The following is a 20,140-nucleotide window of genomic DNA, read 5'->3' on the forward strand; positions in this document are numbered from 1 at the left end:
TTTCATTAAAAGGCATATATATCCAAAGGAGAGTTATCTCTCTTATCAGAGTTTCAATCTATCTTAAAATTTTCAACTTTTTTTTGAAAAATATAACTCAACAACATACATGTATGCAACATATCCTAATTTTTTTTTTTCATATTCTTTAAAATGAAAACCAATATAATTTACAGTTTTTAGCTCATCTTCATATGCATTTTTTCTTGCATTGACTTTAAAAAAACTGATGAAGAAAGAAGCATATCACAAACCTAGCTGACACCGAGATGAAATAATTAACAGAAAAAATAAAAAATTATCACATTAAAAGACCTCATTTTCACAACCATAATGTTTTGTAAAAAATAGAAAATTTTGAAAAATTATACAATCCATAAATAGAACGGCAGATTCAGTTCTATTCAAAATAAGAAAATGTCAAATCTTACAAGAAAATGTCTCATCATAATGAACTAATCTTGCAAAAAAGGAGAAAAAAAATCACTGACAAGTAGAAAAGGCAAGAATAAGTCTTAATGGTAATATGGAAACAACTTGAAATTTTATCACTATAATATGCTCTTCAATACATGTACACTGTACAACGGTAAATTGCCAAGAAACAAATGTCTTGCACATTAAATTCAGTAAACATACAAATGTGAACTACATGTACACAATAATCTTTTATATCATGTTTTGACCAATAGGTATAATTGTTTTACGAAATGGAACATCATAGGACTTGAAATGAACTGTCAGTGGTTTGATAAAAGTTACAATGGTCACTTTCTGCTCTCAAACCCACACGCCATCGGGGTCTTTGGCTACAGATAACACGGGGGTGATCTTTCCACTGAGGCCCTTGATGGGGGACATCCTTCCCTCAAGGATCTTCAAAACAGCTGTTAATAGAGAAATTTACATCATTATTTATTTAAATGTATATGTACAAAATTATAGCCAAGCATTATATATTGTCCCAACAACTTCACTTCACCTATTAAGGCCACCTAATTTACTCTACTATTTTAATAAATAAAATTGCATTATTGTATAAAACAAAAAACAACAACAAACAAAAAACAAAAAAAAAGATTCTGAAGAAGAATAAAGTAGTATCCCTTTTTTTGCCAGGGTCTTGAATATATATATGTACAAATTTGAAATATATATATACTAGTAGTAACACACAAAGTCAAGGAAACTTAATTATTCTCTGAAATATGCTACTTGATATGTATATCTATAAATGTATATTGAAAAATATGATTAACAGTCCATCAAATTTGTAAATAGCTGTAATGGCTAAAATTATAATGAATGCATGGTTTTAGTATTCAAACAGTGGTGGCTCACCTAAGATCTACTCTAAATTTATGTTGTAAGTTTACTCAATCAACTACCCTGGTACTAAAACATAATTATGAATGCTATAAATAACTACACACTCATTTTATTTGCTTAAATAGCTATCATGACGCTCATTAACCTACTTGGAAAATGACTACATATAGTGAAAAATATAGTTGAAAAAAAAACCTAAGGGTCTTTTGCCTTTTTGTGACATTTTCTTGTCTCTTTCTGAAACATATCCCTGTAAATTCACACACAACAACTCAAAGAAAGAGAACTCTACCAGATCCACAAGCCACACAAAGAGTTATTTACCTTGATTTCCTATACTATTGGCATGGAGGGCAAGAGAAAATTAGAAAAAAATATCTGGTGAGTGATAGACATGACATTAATGTGATATGCACCTAGCTAAAAATAATGATAAACTTAAAAGTGCAGTACTACTAACATGTATTCTAGTTCTATCAATGATGTTTATACTGAAGAAAATTTTATCTATAAAAATTTCATTGTTTCAAGACATTTATCTCACCAAATCTAATTTTTTGTAGAATTTTGGAGCATATAGCAAAGATCTCTATTAATCAGATTGTTTTTCTCATTTTCACTGAAGTGAATACATTTTATTTTACTTAAACGATTTTCAACACAAATAGTTATCAGTATTTATATTTAGTAATATATTAATTAACAGCGGAAGGATTTGGAGTTAGGGGGGGCGCCAAAATTAGGCAAGGGGTCTGGGGGCCCCTTGAGGCCCCCAGTGGGTCCAGGGCAAAGCCCTGGTTAAAACGAAGCGGATTCTAGAGATTTTAAGGGTTAAAATGAGGTCTACCAAAGCCCTGGTGGGGGCCCACGGGGCGAAACTTGATTCTAGAGATTTTGAAGGGTGAAAATAGGTCTACCAAGTAGACATATTTGATTTACGCTAACTTTGACAATTATACAGTAATATATTAATTAAAACTCTAAAATAGCAAAAACTCTCTCTATGCAAGTTTTGTTCATTTGTCTACTATATTGACCTTACTGCATGGCTAAAATACATGATTATACATGCAACTGCAAAGGGACAAATGGTGACTCTGAATATAATATACATAACATAATATTATTAGCATTCTATAAATGAGTACATGACAGCAACTGAATTCTGAGTGATTTAATTACAACATTTATTTAACTCAATCAATCTTACCTTCCCCAGATTCCACAGACTTGTTCTTCCTTTTTGGACCAGGCGAAAACTGAAAATCTTTAAGGTTCACATCTTTCAGTTGTTTCTCAAGGGAGGTAACTTCCTCCTTCTGTTGGTCTAGCTTGTTCTGTAGGTCTCTAAGCTCGTTTTCCACCGTCTCTAGCTCAGAATTATCAGTGTCTATTTTCTTGTTCTCCACATCCAACTTTTCTTTCACTGATTTGATTTCTTCCACCATTTTTTCTTCCTCCTCCTTCCTCTGTTTTGCTTCTTGTTCCATTTCTGTTTTCTCTTTCTCAATGTCTTTCTGAACCTGAGGAATCCTACTATTGAGTTCTTCTATCTCTGTTGTTTTTGTGGTTGTTTTGTCTTTAATCATCTTAATTTCCAGATGGATTTTCTTCTCTTTTTGCTTCTCCGCTTCTATAATATCCACCCAAGATGTGGAGTCTAGTTCACTTATTTCCACTTCATACTTTTTGGTCACATCCTCTAGTTCTTTAATTTTGCTGGTGATTTTCTCGATTTCTTCTGATTCTTCTTTCTGCTTTGCCTCTAAGGAACTAAGTTCTAAAATAGAACCACACACATCACTTAAATTCATAATTAGTACAATTTAAGGTTTTCCTCCAGAAATGAATCAAGGAAATAATTAATATTGCTAAAGAGCATTTCTATATCTTAATAAAATTTCGTGTGTAAAGAAAGGACATGCATATAAATTAATTAATAAAGGACATGCATATGAATTAATTAATAAAGGACATGCATATGAATTAATTAACTCATATTCAATATATTTCCTGCATTAATTACCTGTGTCTATGATGGAGATCTGGGATTCCTGCATCTTTAACCTTTCCTGCTGCATGCTGACCAATCTCTGAAGTTTCACCCTTTCCTTGTGATCTGTTGCGATGAGGCTGTTGTCATGGTGACCATCGCCAGGCATTCGGTACTCCTCCAGCATCACCCTCTCTCTAGGAAGATTGGGGAAGTTGCTATCTAAGTCATATTCCTCCACCTCGCCGTTTTGATCCGGAACCACTTCTGGCTCTTTTGATCGATAAGGTGAAGTCTGTCTGTTGGGTACAACCCGCTGAAAGGCGGAAGCTCTGACATTGTCTATATGAGGAGAGGGCTGCCTGGTACGATTCACCTGGTCTCCCCTAGAAACACTCTCCTCACTATATCTTTGTTTTGAATGAGGGGGGAATAATGCACTTGTTGCTGACTGATCACCACTATGCGTAGTCCTGGGTGAATTCCTCTGAATAGGATTAACCCTCGCTTCCATCCGTTTTGGATTTCTATGGTCAATTCTGTTATTAGGAACAACATTGGGTTGGGATTGCACTTGTTCAGTTGGAGGGGTGGGATATCTATGAACTATTCCATTTTGTCCAGGCCTCAAGCCTTTCTTGACGTCCTGAAAATTTACATTTCCACCATTCACTAACACATTCTCTTTGTCTCGAAAAGCAGGATGAAAGTTCTGATTATCGGGTTTGTAATGCACATCCTCCCTTGACCTTTGACCCTGCTGAGAGTTTGTAATCTCATTGGTTAATCTAGAATGTTGGTCCTCACTAATTCTGCCCATGTACTGTCGCTGTTTAGGAATTTTATACGGAGGACGGTTTGACACTTCGGAATTGTGAGCACCACTGAATGTCAAAACTCTCCTGATCCCGGTATCCTTTTCCTTTGTGGGAACGGGACCAGGGTCAATTTTGTTCAGATGTTGCTGCTGTTGAGAAACCTGTTCCTTTTTGTCCGACTGGTGCAACAAAAGCTGAACTTCATTTGCATATTCTCCCCACTTGTGGAGAACTTGTAATGGACAATCTGTTGGAAGAAGAGGACGTTCACTGTCCCTCCATTTTTCGATCAAGGTGAACCGACCCGTCCTTCCCATGGCGTGGGCCAGGGCTATCACCACATCCTGACAACTGGTGGTTTCCGTGACACCGCAAACCACTCGCGAAACGCCATCCACTCTCACCTTAAGTTCTGCCATTTCTGGCCTGACTTCCAAAAAACACTTTTTGTGAGGTTAGATGACACTCTATATATATACCAATCTATCCTGGCTTGGCACTAGTTAATTCAGTGGTCGGTCTGTTGTAGCACATCCTGGAAAACAAAACAAAAAAAATAAGCAAAGAAAATATTTGGTTTCACTTAATTTTGGTAAGAAAAATAATATTGCAACTTAAACCGGGCTGGTGGCCTTCTGAAACCTGAAGTGAAAGAGTCAGATTTATACTCTTACAAAGAATATGCATGCAGATTTGAATGCATAATTTATGAGTGGTTATTGAATTGGTTATATGATAATCAAATACACCACACACAAGTTGTACAAAAATCTTTTATGCTACACAAATAACTTAGGTCATTTTTCCACACTTCAACACTTTGAAAAATAAACTAGTTTATTCTCTGAAGATCCTCATCCACAAAAAATAATTATAATAGTACATGTAAATCAAAATTAAAAGACATAAAATGCATATGACAATGAGTCACCACTGAAACTTCATATAATAAAACATTTTTATGTCACATCTTCCAATAACAGAAAATAGAACTCTTCTCAAATTTTTTCCCGCTAATTACCTACAATCCAATTAGACTTCTGTCAAGTTGTCTTTAGATTCTTGTCAAATCACTTGCAAAAGAAAATCTCACCAAACTTCACAACTGAATTTCTGAAAGGACTGTCTGCAATATAAATCCCAAGGCCTATATAGTCCCTGAAGCACACAGTTACTCTGTCATGTGCATTACTGGGGTGACGGAACACAGAGCATTCACCACTTGACACCTTGATTATTTTATCAACACTGCAGTATTTAGCCTGTATTAATTAGTCCGTCCCAGCACTGATTTACCCCTTCAAATATGATACTGCCTGTCATTAAAAATGTATGTAAGCGGAATATTTAGTCGCGTAAAAAAATCCTCTACTGATAATCATTGTGTGGTGGTTATATTCTCCATCGAAACTTCAAGGTATCAAAATTCAACAACAATACAATATGGTGCAGCTATCATATGTCCCTGAGTATTATTTACGCTAACACATTCTGTACTTCAGATTTTCGTCGTTTATAATCCATCCATGATGGGCACAATGTCTGGTGTTTAACAATTCGTAACACTTAACTACACCTTGAGTAAATTGTTACATAACTTTTTAAAAAAGATATGCAATCCCATTTTTGTGCCTGAAGTTCACCCAACTATATTATCTAAACATTTCTGAAGAAAATCCCTGAGTGTAAAGATAGTCCCGCAAATGGGTAATGTCATCACTGACCTTGTTTGACAATTCTTGGCACCATTCTCATGAAAAGGAAAATCGTGTATTATTTTATTTCGGAGAGTCCTGCCATATTATTTAAAGTGTTAAAAAAGAATTTAAGCACATTCTTCAAGTAATTTTCATGAAAAAAAGGGAATGGTACTATCAATCCCTTGTTTGGAACAGATAATTCATAATTTAAAGAGCATTAAAAAACCCATCAAAACAAGAGAAGTCCTACACAAAAACAGATCACAATATCAAGCTGGGCTTCTCAGAAGAATAACAGATTAAGGTAATCCCATCAATACAAAGGATCGACATTCTCCACGGGATTAAAATCCCTATTTCCCAGACCTTTTACACTTTGGCTTCCACTGTGGTGTAATAATTTGGAATCATCTCAAATCATTTACAACACACTTCTTCGGACTTGTGTGAAATTAACAATGCAATGTACATAACCCATGCCTGCAGGTTTGATGGACATGCACTCATTAATTTTAAATCTCATCAACTGTCAACCTATTGTCTAGATTAATTAGAAACCAAGTTTAATGACCTACGATGCTGTGTCTGCACAGTTATTAAAGTGAGTGGAATTAAAGGTGTATGCTCTGTAATAATGAAAAAAAAACTATATGGCTGACAATTATCGATAGTCATGGAGATAAAACTGCCTGACCGGAAATTTCTTCTGTATCTTCTTCCTCCTTTAACGGGAAACAATTCTGATAAATAAAGAAAAAAATCCTTTATTTTTTTTGAAAAGGAAGAATTTTCTGCTTTTGAATCAATGGAGGCAAACAGGGAAAAACCCTTTAAGTATCATTAAGTATCTTATATCTCTTAGAAGCTTAGCATATGATCAGAACTCAGAGATACAATAAATAAGGACAATCGATTAAAGCTTGATGAACATATAGCTGACTTGACAGATTTTTTTGCCTATGTTACTTTGAAGAAAAATGAGTACTACTGATTAAGGATTTTCTCATTAATAAGGTATTAATCCTTAGAGAGCATATACCTATAATTACTTATTGGAAGTATATAATTGCCAATTGATTTTTTTCAAGTACCCTTCTATGCATATGATTGCTTCAGCAAGCATTGAAGATTGCTTCCTACAGTGAACAACCAATGCATTGTTTTTTTTCATTACCTCTCCATAAATCTTTCATAAAAAATTCAACCAACCTTCACCTACTTATACATATCTTCATGTACCTACAGCTTTGAATAGAAGAAAATGATTTTTAAATGTTTGTGATTTCGATTGTGACCTAGTTGTTTTTTATCCTCACCTGTGGCTGAAACCCAATATGACCCATTATACCTCTATGTATGGAAAAAAAGTCCCACACTATTTCTCCTTTGAAAAATTCCAGAGAAGCCTAATTTCTTTTTCCTCTAAACATGGTCAATTTACCAAAGGATTACCTCAGATCACCATACAATATCCCAGAATACCACAATTGTTCCTTTTCACATAACACCGTGAACTATTATTCCTTGTCATTAAACTTGACCTATAGTCATCAAATATTCATATAAAACAGCCTCCAAAACACACCAAAAAATGCCAAGTATTTTCCCTCCTAATTATTCAAAGTGACACAGATAGAAGAGGAAACCTATACAAAAAAAATTATCTCTGGGTAATCTTATCCTGGTAATCTGTCAGAAAATAAGAGACTGGCGGGGTACACTCACCTTCTGTTTTTAAATCCTCCAACATGAACCAGATGTGATGGTTTAGAAAGTACGTACACTCTCTCTTTCTTTAGACCTGTCCTGTGCTTCAGGGGTTTATTTTTCCTTACGTGTGTAGGATGAGCATGTTTCTCATAACTGTATAGACCTCCTGCCCGATCTCTCGATCTTTTTTCCGTGATGCTATCAAACCACCATGATCTGATTATTGATGATCTGTGTTACCTGTAAAAACAACAAACACAGGTATGTGTGGAGTGTGTATAACTGTATATATATCGTGGGGGCCCTCTAAACACATGGACACTGGGTCGCGGCCCAGGATTTCTTGTCGGTTTGTTGACACCGTTAGATTGGTGTGATCTACATAATGACAGAGTAACTATCACCCCCTCTCGATCACATAATCTGTCACAATAAAAACAAAGATAAGAACCCCTTTGATCAGTCATTCCATTCCATTGAACACCTTCTCTTTCACTTATACAGCCACTCTTATAAAAACAATGAAGACATCTGGTTGGAATGTATTTTTCTAAAGAAGGGTTTGGTTTTTCTTTTAGTGAAGATTTAAAAATATACCTACATTGTACATTCACGCCTTATCTCTTTGGTCAACCTGGATGGTAAATAACAATTTTATCTCCAGTCCTTAAAAATTTGTTGTCCGAAGAATCTTTTAAATTTCAAGATCCCAACATGCAGACCACTTACAAATCACAGAGGATTATTGTCTGGCTTATGTATTCATGTCCAGGAGGATTTAAATATTCCATACACTGTAATATCCGACATACAACCTTCAAACCACAACAAAAGGCAGGTGACTCCTTGTGTATCAAATCTGTAAAATCCCTTAGTGCACAATTTTTTTGGGAAGCGCCACACACAGAATACCAGCTCATTAAAAGGAAACTCAGTATTTAAAAGACACTGCGCCTCAAAAGTTCCTCTGACCACAAAATTAAGACGATCCAGCCCCCTCCAGAACTCAATGATCACTGGCGTGTATTTCCCTGCCAGTGGCTACCCATGATTAATAACTATATATGTAATGCTTGCTTATATATTTTCCTGAGGCTTATACGAACAATATTTGCACAAACTTTAAAATACAGATAATGCCTTCAACGCTTCACAGTCAATATATCACATAAAGATTTAACTTCTATTGTTAGTGAATGATCTCAGCTTGCATATATATTTGTTAAATGCATGCATTCATAACTCTCTCCCCCAAAAAAGAAATTAATAAAATCTCAAGAGACGACATTTCAAAAAAAGTAAAAAAAAACTGTCAGCAGTCTATGTATATTAACACCCCTTGAATTGACAGCAGGGTGATTTTTTTTTTATAATTGTAAAGCCCCCCTTATCTATACCCGGTGAATAGACATACCAGAGAAAAATCAATTCAAAGTCGCTGAAAGGAAACGCCAGACCAATTGTATTTGTAACAGATTAGATGTAAAATTTGACAGTCAAAGCCTGTTTCCGAGTACCTATGCCAAAATATTGACTCTAAACTCTGCTTAAAGTCCAAAATCTCATATTGGCCTTTGGCATCAATATAAAATTGTTGACTTAATGAAAGTATTCATATAAATTGCCATTTATTATTTTGAACCCCCACTTCATACAGAAGTAATAATGTATAAAAGTGCACCTGTTGTACACACATACAGCTTATGGGCATTTACCGTAGCATTTAGCATTAAAATTGGTACACATATCAATTTATCAAAATCAATGGCTCTTAGAAACATAAAACAATATATAATTCCAATGTGATTGATTTTCACATTTCATATTTATTTCATAATGGTCTGTATTGTTTCTAAGTAATTGTGAATTTGTATATATTCTGTAAAAATCTCCTTTGAAAAGAAAAAAAAAATCAATAGTGTACGCATTAATTTGAATGTATATATTTCCCATTTCAAACAATTTAAATTCAGCTTTCAACGTTTTGACTTCCCAAAACTGTGAATCCCTTATTGAAATTCAAACAGATAAACAAAGTCTGCATTTCCAGATCAAATAAACTGATGATACCTGTAATTACGGATCAGAAAGGGAAAATCGTTGAACCCCCAAGGCTTTTACGATGTTTGTATTTACACAACTGATTAGTCACAAAGATGGCCATAATTAGCCGGACTGGTCACTTACTGGACATTGAATTTTAGAGACCATTTATCAATTACAAGAGAAAGCCCTTAAAATCTTAGGATTTTCTGTCAGCCTTGTGTCAGAAAAGAGAAGTCCATTAGATGTGACAAGTTTAACATACCTTTGCTAAGATTTATATGTTGTAAAATTTTTTTTTGGTTTGAAATGATAAACAATTCCATATAAGGCAAAAAAAATTAAAAGGAAAGATATAGGTCTTGGCTTCTAAAATTAAAACTTTCAAAATACCATGGTTATATATTGAAATATGAGTACCTCAAGATTCCTTTTCAATTGTTTTGTTTTAAAAGGATAGCAGTAAAACGTAATTTGCTAACTTTAAAGAATTACATATATCATATATTACTCCCTATATATATCTCAGACATGACATAGATCTTTTTTATGGACTGCATTTTTTAACAAGTATTACTCCTGTCATCAGAACTCTTTCCTGTGCTTACAGATGTCTTGACACCAATTTATTGCAAACTGTCAAGAATATTGCCTACCTGGGCAAACCGTGAAATTTATTCCAAACAATTACATGTACATGTGTAAAAAATATGAATAATTCACAAATATATTCTTCTGTATGTATAGATCCATATGGTGTGTATATAGCTGAATTTTCAAATGTCATTTATTTTCTATCTAAGGAGCTTCATTAATTATTTATAAAGCTTACTTTATGATTCAAGAATTTCAACTTTAAGTGAAGAGATTTTCATGATACAATCCTGCAATTAGTCACATAAACTAACTATACAACAAAAGAATTTTCCTTTGAATGAAAAAATTTCATGCCACTCTGCAAACAAATTCAGATGCCAAAATTCTTTTAAAATGAAGTTTGAATCAAAGTTAGCAAGTGGGGGTCTGTCAGTTGTGCAGCATTCATTAATCATTTTAAACTTGAAATTTCTTTATGCTGTAAATTTTATAGGGATCTACATCTGGTTCTTGAAATACCTGTGCAGTTTGACATATCAGTCAATAATTTAGATACCTAATTGGAATTCACAGAATTTCATATTTCATCAAAAAAATTTTTTTTTTAGAATATTGCCATCAAGTTTCCACCAAAGGTAAAGTAAATGCACAATGTTCAAAGGTTTTAAGACTAATGAAGTCGCACAATGACATAAAAATTAATACACATTGCAATAGGTCACCTGAGTTATCAGGTGACCTAATTAAAAAGGATTTAGGTTGAAGTGAAAGTACATGTACAACTACTCCTATATATTACATCATAATAACATGTATCAACCGAGGTGAAAAGGATGTATAATTTCCGACATATCAGATTTTTATGATTAAAAGTTTACCTAAAACAATTCAATTATAGATGCTTGAAATAAATGTGAATTAATATTCATGAAAAGTTTGACTATAAGGTACTATACCTAATGATGTGGCAGCTAGTGCTTAAAATTCACCCTCCTTTGTAAGAGCTATCAGGTGTCTTTTAACCACAGTAAAATACCTATGTTGATTAATCCTTGTCTCTTGTTGGTATTAAGTTACATGCCCATAAATCTCATTTTTCACTTTGGATTTGCGTTAAATGCCCTTCATTTGCAGAATGTGACTTTCAGTGTACAACTTGAAGGTCACCCTGGGGTCACCAACGTACCTGTACGAATTGTATGTACCCCAATTTTCAGAATGAAATGTGATGTTGACAACTTGATGTTGAGACAGAAAAACAAGCCAATATGTGTACCTTAATTCTTTTACATTTAAAACATCCATTTATAAAACACAACACAAGAAACTGTAAACACTGAAATTAAAAGACTTGCATGACCACACCCATATCTGGGTCTGAACTCCTATATGTATATTCACAAATTGCAGCCCACTATCTTTCAAGAAGACAAAAACATTAGATAACAGAAAAAAAGAGCTATTAGCACAGGTTGGTGAATAAATCTTATGTTCATAAAAGACCATGTTGTCAAATGCACAACATAATGCATTTGTCATAATTACACAATGAATTGTGGCATGTGTTCACATCAATGGTAAACCCCCAAATGATGGACATCTTAATTTATGTTTGAATGTAATACCATATGTATATATATCTGAAATGCTAAAAAGACACACATGCACCCATCTGAATCCGTAATAGAGAATAGTGGACAGGCTTTTGTCTATGATCCATGGATGTAGGAGAAAACCTGTCCACTTTATAATTTCTATTTTCTAAAGAGGACAACACCCCTAACATGCCTCCAACTTCAGTCTTTAACCCACTGGTGGATTTAGAGAGAGGCCCAGGGGGCCCCGACCCCCCTTTTGTGTCCAAAAAAATATACAAGATTTGATAAATCAATGTTTTTTTTGGGGTGTGGCTGTGGACCCCTATCCTGATCCAAAACTAGTCAGGCCCCCTTTTCAAGATTTCTGGATCTGTCACTGTAACCGTAGTCCCTTCTCCCTTCTAAAATATTTCCTCTCTTTCAATCTACCCGGTAATTAATAAATTCATTCCAGCAACTGCAAATCATAAAAGTAAAAAAACTTAATATAATCCTTTTTTCTTGACGAGGATACCATATACCCCACAGAAGCTGACAAATCTGATGACAATGAATTTCTTATTCATGTTATTAAAATAAAATATGTATAATTTTCTACAAATAAGGAAAAGGTCCCCTGTCCCCCTTCTGAATCTGCCAATGAACACTTCAAGATAAACTACAGGAGAATTCTCCTTTGAATTACAACTTTGTTAACTTGAATTAAAAAAGCAGGAAATATAAAATTACTAGTCTTAAAACTCATAGGGAAATTTTTTTCCTTCCATAGTACAATCTCTGTTAAATAAAATTGATTGGCCTGTATGTCCAGATAAAAACAGCCATGAAAAAAAATTCACCATTTTGAAATGATTTGTTTGCTCAAAATATCACTATGAAACAGTCTGAAAACTTTTTATCTAAAGATTTCCTTGTCATTGAATACATTGATAGTGTCTGAAAAGGCTTGGTGTAAAATCGGAGGATAGAGTCTCCACAAAACTCCAAAATGGAGGGTCAGAGAGTGCAATGGAGCCTCTTGTGTCAATTTTCATACATTTGCCCGTTTTATGTTTCAATCATTTTAGAAGCTGGATACAACTGGGTTGCTTGTTGAGCTCTCCATCAGTGATAAAAAGTGCCTGTCAGAATTAATTACTGAGTCTAGATACTGGTATGTCCCAAAAATTTTATTGCAGATAATTATGTCATGCATAACATATCGCAGATCACTTTGTCTTTAAATTATCAACAATTAAAAAGTATATTTCATAATTGCTGTAAAAGCTACAAAAGCTTCTGTATGTGTAAACCACAAAAAGAAGATACAATTAAATTACAACTGAAAATGAAATTTAGCACAAAAAAAAGATAACATGACTTTCAATTATATCAACAACAAATGAGGGGAAAATTTTTTTGTCATCTTTCCCTAGAAGTTTAGGTAATCTAGCCCTTAGCAATTTTAACATTTGGCCCTTCAGATATCTGATACCTATACTAATAAAATCTGTCAAGACCTCATGGGTTACTGCGAGATAGCAGTGTGAATCAGACAGTTTCCATTGCACTTAGCATCTGTGATATCGCAAAACAAAATTTAAATCACAAGCACGGGCTGCATGCCCCTCATTTGTTTCTCATATCTGTAGGTCATTTCGATTCTCATTTTGTTGTCTCTTTATCATGATGCTTGTTTCTCATTCTTTTTAGAGCAAAAAAATAAAATAAAATAAAAACAGTTAATGGCCAGAGTTCTCTAATAAAACAATCAGTTAATTTACTGAATCTATTATTTAATTATTTTTAATTTTTCTAAAATGGGATAATATTTCTGAGTGAATAATGACATCATGGCACATTTCCAACATCGGACAGTGTCTTCGACAGCAATCAGATTTCAGATGGTAATAGGTATTTTGTAATGAGGCCGACATTCATTGACACCTTTATACAAATATCAGTCTATTCATATATATCTGTATAAAATATCACCAAAAGATAATAACTTTGATGCTATTCTGTTTCAGTCAGTCTCTGTTATCGTTAAAAATTAAATAATCAGCAAAGCTGTTCCCCTCGTTGAAATGTGGTGTTCATTATTTTTTTTTAATTACCGTTTCCTGTTTCTTTGTTTCTCATTTTGTATTTTATGGACTTTATAAACAAATGTCATCAGATACTGTCAAATGGTCATCACAAAATCAGGTTGGGAGATATAACTGAGTTTCATTCACTCAACTTCAATGAAATTATTTTTTTTAATTGTTTGGGTAATGTAACACTCTAACACGTTCTCACGGAGTATCAGAAAATGAGATGACAGATCTAATAAGCACGTGCTTAATTTACGACAAGCACTATGCTCCACCTCCTGCATCATCTAACACAAGAGGCTCCACCCCTTGCACTCTCTGACCCTCCATTTTGGAGTTTTGTGGAGACTCCATCCTCCGCATTTTACACCAAGCCGTCTGAAAATCACCATAAGTGTCAATTAGTATCACCCTTAAGCATACTTTATGGTATTTCATGCTAGAAAATCTAGTTGATACATGTATCTAGTTGGTAGGTTTGCATGTACACCAAAAAGTATGTCAGTTCACTCATAAACAATGTTTGTCAGACTGCAGGGAAAGTCATTACAATTCACAAGTCTTTGTATGTACAAATTCACAGTCACCCATCCTGAAAATGGGCAATCTCCTGCCTGAATGCTCTCTAAAATTTTAATATCATATTTGACTTCCAAAGCCAGGCAAACGACCTTAAAAATGTTTAAAATGTCCTCAGCCATTTGACCCACATTTGATTTATTATTGCGGGCACTCTTTCATACAAGACATCCACTTTCGCTCTTTTCTTTTTTTACAATATGAATGAATTGTCACCCTGTCACACTGAAATCGACTATTTCCAGCGTTTCATTTATTCAATGTCAGGAAATATTTGGTGGTTAACTAATTTGGGGTTTTTCTGACAGCTTTACATTTAATTATACCTCAAATATATTCATATTCTTAGGATTTTTTCCTTGTGTTCTTAACCAACATGAGGTATAAATGAATTATCAAATAGAGTTACTGATGTATAAAGCTCTTACAATCTGAACCTTTATTATTTTCCACTAAGTTGACTTTGATAAATGTCATATATGAATATATCTCAGATGTTTTTAAGTATAAAGTCTTAAATTAAAATTTAATACATACCTGTTGTAAAAAGTATACTTAAAATACAAGTTGAGTAAATTCTCTGTATTAGAAGCTGCAGTTACATTTTCTTTCTTTTTTTCCAAATTAAAATCTGAATTGTTACTTTGAAAATTGCAGTGTACCCTTTCACTATAAAGGCAAAGAAGAAGACATTTACTTCAAACAATGAAGTGAAAAGAAATACCCTATGCTTCAGTGACTTACATTAGAGGACAAGTTATCTCCAAGTAAAATCTCCTCCCAAAAATATTACACACAGGAATATTTTATGACAATAAATCATGCTTGAACAGCTTGAAGTATTTTTAAAAAAAAAGTTTCACACTAATTGCTTTAAACTGTCCTTCAATAACTTGCTTCATTGCCAAAAAAAGAGAGAGTTGCCAGTATTGCTATAATACTTATCAGGGATTACATATTAAACCAGTTAAGAAATCCTAATTCAATTAAGTTACGTATATCTTAAAATAAAGATTGTGTATTACCTCATACATTAGTAATCTACATAAATGGATTAAAATGTAACAAGCCATGGTTCTACAAAAACCATATCTGATGTGTGACCTAGCTGTATCAACATTTCACATGCCCGCAACATGCACTTTCAGAATACTAAACATGTACAGCTCATGTACAATTTTGTCAGTTAATTAACAAGGGGTCTCTTTAGTATAATTTTTAACAGCAGGCATGATGATAATTATTTAAAACTAACAAGTTAAGTTTAAAACTACATAAAAGACTCTGTGTTTATTAGAACATTTGTAATAGATAGACAAGGAAGTGAATTATCATAAATCAATAAGAATCAGTGGTACAGAACTTGATAAGCTCATCAGACGTTGCAATTAATTCCAAGAATTTTGAAATCTTTATTTAGAATCTTAGGTTTCAATACACACTAATTCTAATCTACAAATTTTTTAACTTCTTTCAAACACTGTTTTAATGTACAAAATGAATAACTAAAACATTATAAATTTCTCAGAGTATCATAATTTAATTAACTATTACTTTAGTAAAAAATTTAAAAATGTTTTCTTTGTTCTGTATGACTATTAAAAAGTGTCAGACATGTACAATTATTCTTCTATGTATTCACAGAGCATAGTTTTGAAACAAAAAATATTATGATCTCACTGTTAACAAGAGGGAGATTCATGCAGACCTCAAAGAGGTAGTATTTTGTGCATTGTTTAATTTGTTTTACACATGAATTTAAGAAGACATAATAATATATGTTAATATGGCCTAGAGCCACTATAATAATACTTTTGATTTCCATTACAGATGTACTCATCAAATATGTGCTGATTGCAATCCAATTTAGAATGATAGATGTACTTCTAATTCCTACTAAAGAGTTGAGATCTAGAACTAATAGACACATATGAGAGTGCACGTACTTCTACAATGTAATAAGAAATTCCTAATAAAAAGTAAAAGAAGTAATTAATAGATATGAAAGTGCAAAAGCCCCAAATTTATCATCTATTGACAAAAATTATAATATTTCTGAGGCATGTACACTAATTTATATATTTTGTTTGACCCCACTTCCTGTAATATATGAAAGTTGAAATAATTGTCATTTCTACTTCTGATGCAAGTAAAGTCTACAGCAAATTATAGTGTCTCATTTGCAAGTTTGTAAGGCATTTCATCAGCAACATTACATGCTCATTTCATGACTTGTTGTGATTGTCCCAGAAATCCAGCAAGATTTGTTCATAACAAGTGCAACATCATTTCGAAGGGAAGGAATTTTTTAAAAGTATAAAAATTAATATAGCACTAATGTTTAAATAGGTGAAAAATTGGTCAGATATTTGAAAGACATTGCACATAAAATGCTTCACAGCATCGTCGGAAACCCACGGGTGATCTCGTCTTTACTTATCACCCGTGGGTAAACTTCCTGAAATATCACGGTAAAAATATGCTAATTTGTTGTTTTTAGTCAACCAATTAGAAAGTTGGAACTCTTCAATTTTGAAAAATACGTTTATTATAATGACCCATGCATATTTAATTACATACGACGATTTTTGGCGATATTTGCCCACGGGTGATAAGTAAAAAAATGGGCGACGAAGGCTTCACAGTATATTACTAATTTTTTTCATTCAAAGCATTGATAAATGTCTCTAGATATTTCATTCCACTTTAAGTTAAATATATGCACCATCTCAAGACATTCCATTGAATTGAACAAAACAATTTTTTTCACAAATAGTTACTGTTAGTAAATAGTGACTCCAATTCAGGACTGGAAATTGGGTTAAAGTACCATTTGACAGGCCTTGCCCAATCTGATAATATTTCATCACAATCATAAAATTTATATAGCAAGAAAATTAAAACTTGTGAAACGATAGGGAATCTTTCTTAACCAACAATTGTTTCTCTTAAGTATATACATGCAAATAAAAAGTCTCAGAGAAAACAACTATTTCTCTAAAAAATGAAGTAAAGAGCGTTTTCCTTATTATAAACAATCACATAGATCTCAGTAATTTTATTACTTTGATATATGCATAGTTTAACCAGGGACCTATATACTAAGTTAGTATATAGGTCCCTGGTTTAACATGTCTATGATTTTTTTTTTTGAGATAGTAAGTACTTAAAATCTTGTTATTTGATCTCATATTAAACCTTACTATACAAGTATGTTATTAAAGAGAAACATTCTGATTCTAAATATCACTAAATCAACATTTACCTGCAAAGGTGCGACAGGTGAGTCAACTGCGAAATAAAGCTTCCTGTTTTGTTGTAAATATTTCCGGAACGCAGGTGCAAGTCATTTCAAACATTCATTTATTCGTACATATTACATCTAATAAAAACAAGATTGAATTTATCTAAATTTCTTTTATCTAATGATTTGTGATCAGATTGTAACAGCAATATGATCCTGGTTGCAAAATTCATACAATTAGAGTTTGATTTATTTTTAATAAGTAAGATAAATACTTCCGAATACGTTCAGGTTTGATCTACCCAAGGAATGAGGGTAAATATTTAGCAGCCAATCCATCATTCATGCTGTAAGTTTCAATTTGCCTTCTTAATTATCAATATGAATTAATATTCAGATGTTTATGAACTAGATAATTTATTTTAAAGTTATGAATTTGCCAGACTTAAAGGTTGAAGGACCTGTAAATTTAGTAAACATCAAAAGTGATCTCGGTTTCTCCCGTCATCTGATGTTTATTACGCAATGCAATTTGTTTATCTCTTATTGGCAGGGGGCTATATACTAGGTATTTAAGTCCCCATTATTGGTTATATTTAATTATGGGTACAGCAACACTTGCTCATCGATATAGTTTGATGAAACAATAACAAAATTGATTCTTAAAGGAAAAGAGAATGGTTGAACTGGAATTATATTCACTGAATCTAATCTCCTTATATTATTCTTCTCACATGGAGGTATCAGGTCTTTTCACATGAGTCTGTCCAAGTAGGAATCGTTCTCTTTCATTCTCGTTTGCCCTGTATCATGTTCGCCATACATCCCTGAGTTCCCCTATAGTAAATATACTATGTCTACATTATCACTGAAATATAAGCCATTTCTTTTTTTTTATTTTGTTGATTAGAAAGTCTTATCAATATATTTCATTAATGTCAGTATTGAATTCCTTTCCAATTTGAATGTTTGTCAAAGACTTGCTCGGTTTAATTGCTATTAATCACAGGCCTTTAGATGGCTTAAAAAATTGTGTGTGTAAAAAAAGATAAAGGTATGGAACTCATACTGGGTACCCAATTTCACTAATGAATTATATTTTAATCAAATGCTCTAAAATTCTAATTTCTATTTAATTCTATTCATAGATAACCAATCTTCATTTCTACCAATTAAAGTTCATTCCGAAATTCCTGAAATCAATTCAAATCAAATGGAATGAACATGATTGTTTGTCTCATGACCCCAACATTTGCCTAAGGGTAGTTGGCCATATCTTTTGAATAGTAGATACCGTCATATATGCTAGTCTGATATCAATTGACCAAAAAATGACCATAACTTTTGAATGGTAAGGGATATATTTTTTACTTCACAAAATTAGCATTGGGCCCCTGGTCACTTTTATCACATGTAACAGCTTTACTGTGTTTATATATTGAAATCCTTATGACAAGACCTTTCATCATTTTAAAGACATTTTGATTTGGCCTACTTTAAAAAAAATTATCCTTTGTCATAACTTTTGAAGGGTTAGGGCTTCATACTTCACATATGTATTGAAAGACTTTTCATTGCATACCAACAACACCTTTTGTATTAGTCCGTAATAATTCCATATTAATTTTCACAATTGTATTTCCGAGAAATTATATATTAAATTTGCATTTAAGAAAATTTGAAAACATCTACATCAACAATTGCACTGCCATGTTGATTATGTGAACTCTTGTAAAAGAAGCATTCAGATATATCAATGCATAGATCTACATGCACATTCAATTTTTAATTAACAATTCTGTTGTGTTGGGTATGAACATGAAGGGGATGCAAATATTTTCAACATTATGATCAGAAAAATATTAAGCAGAACAAACGCCTGTTTGGGTGCAGATCATGAAATGTACTAAGCTCTACAGGTATCTGTTGTCCAGTGCGCATTAATCCTGACTTCCAAATTCTTACTTGACTGGTGATACCTTTAGAAAACATTTGCATCTAGGTGAAAGTTGACTCCGCAAAATGTGCCATCCCATTGTTTAAGTTTTATACAGAAATTACACCGCCATAAGAAATATATGAGGAAATTAGAGGAAATCTTGTCCCTATACTCCTCCCCCTCCACACACACAATCTCAAGCAAAGATTCACACACACGTATGGAAATAGGCATATGAGTCCATTTATTTCTTTGAAAATATGCGAATTAAAAAAAAGAATTTAAAAACTTCTGAAGCCTTAAAATTGAATGGATTTGCAGCATTTCAAAAGAGTACAACGAATTTTCTTTTGGAATTTGAAAAAAAAAATTGGGGTGGGGTGCGGATTGGGTTTAAAACAAAGAGTTGCATGTTAGTGCCTTTAAAAGATATGATTAAAAACAGTACACATATATAGCCAACACAGCCAAAGACTGCGGAAAATTAATATCAAATTAAACCTCGCATGATACAT

General features: G+C 33.0%; 2 protein-coding genes across 7 annotated transcripts in view; one reads left to right on the top strand and one right to left on the bottom strand.

Annotated features, from left to right (window-relative positions):
* On the bottom strand, nucleotides 1-17,781 carry LOC134259568 (uncharacterized). Of its 6 annotated transcripts, none has more exons than XM_062742163.1 (5): nucleotides 17,708-17,781; nucleotides 7,566-7,790; nucleotides 3,356-4,675; nucleotides 2,540-3,109; nucleotides 1-887 (listed from the first exon to the last, which is right to left on the bottom strand). In XM_062742163.1, exons 3-5 carry the CDS (start codon nucleotides 4,557-4,559, stop codon nucleotides 781-783), a joined length of 1,881 nt encoding a protein of 626 aa, XP_062598147.1. In that variant the 5' UTR covers nucleotides 4,560-4,675; nucleotides 7,566-7,790; nucleotides 17,708-17,781; the 3' UTR covers nucleotides 1-780. The 6 variants fall into 6 exon arrangements, with proteins under 6 accessions (XP_062598147.1, XP_062598150.1, XP_062598146.1 ...); XM_062742166.1 differs by lacking the exon at nucleotides 17,708-17,781 and adding an exon at nucleotides 15,187-15,343; XM_062742162.1 differs by lacking the exon at nucleotides 17,708-17,781 and adding an exon at nucleotides 14,980-15,072.
* LOC134259560 (RING finger protein 141-like) overlaps nucleotides 17,655-20,140 on the top strand; it is a 15,687-nt gene continuing 13,201 nt past the window's right edge. Inside the window, exons 1-2 of the mRNA XM_062742146.1 lie at nucleotides 17,655-17,724; nucleotides 17,978-18,035. Coding sequence (XP_062598130.1) covers nucleotides 17,655-17,724; nucleotides 17,978-18,035 — 128 coding nt within the window. The remainder of the gene's footprint in view (nucleotides 17,725-17,977; nucleotides 18,036-20,140) is intronic.

This window comes from Saccostrea cucullata, unplaced genomic scaffold (genome assembly GCF_032062105.1).
Source record: "Saccostrea cucullata isolate Sc308-1 unplaced genomic scaffold, CSIRO_AGI_Scuc_v1 ctg749, whole genome shotgun sequence".
NCBI lineage: Eukaryota > Metazoa > Mollusca > Bivalvia > Ostreida > Ostreidae > Saccostrea > Saccostrea cuccullata.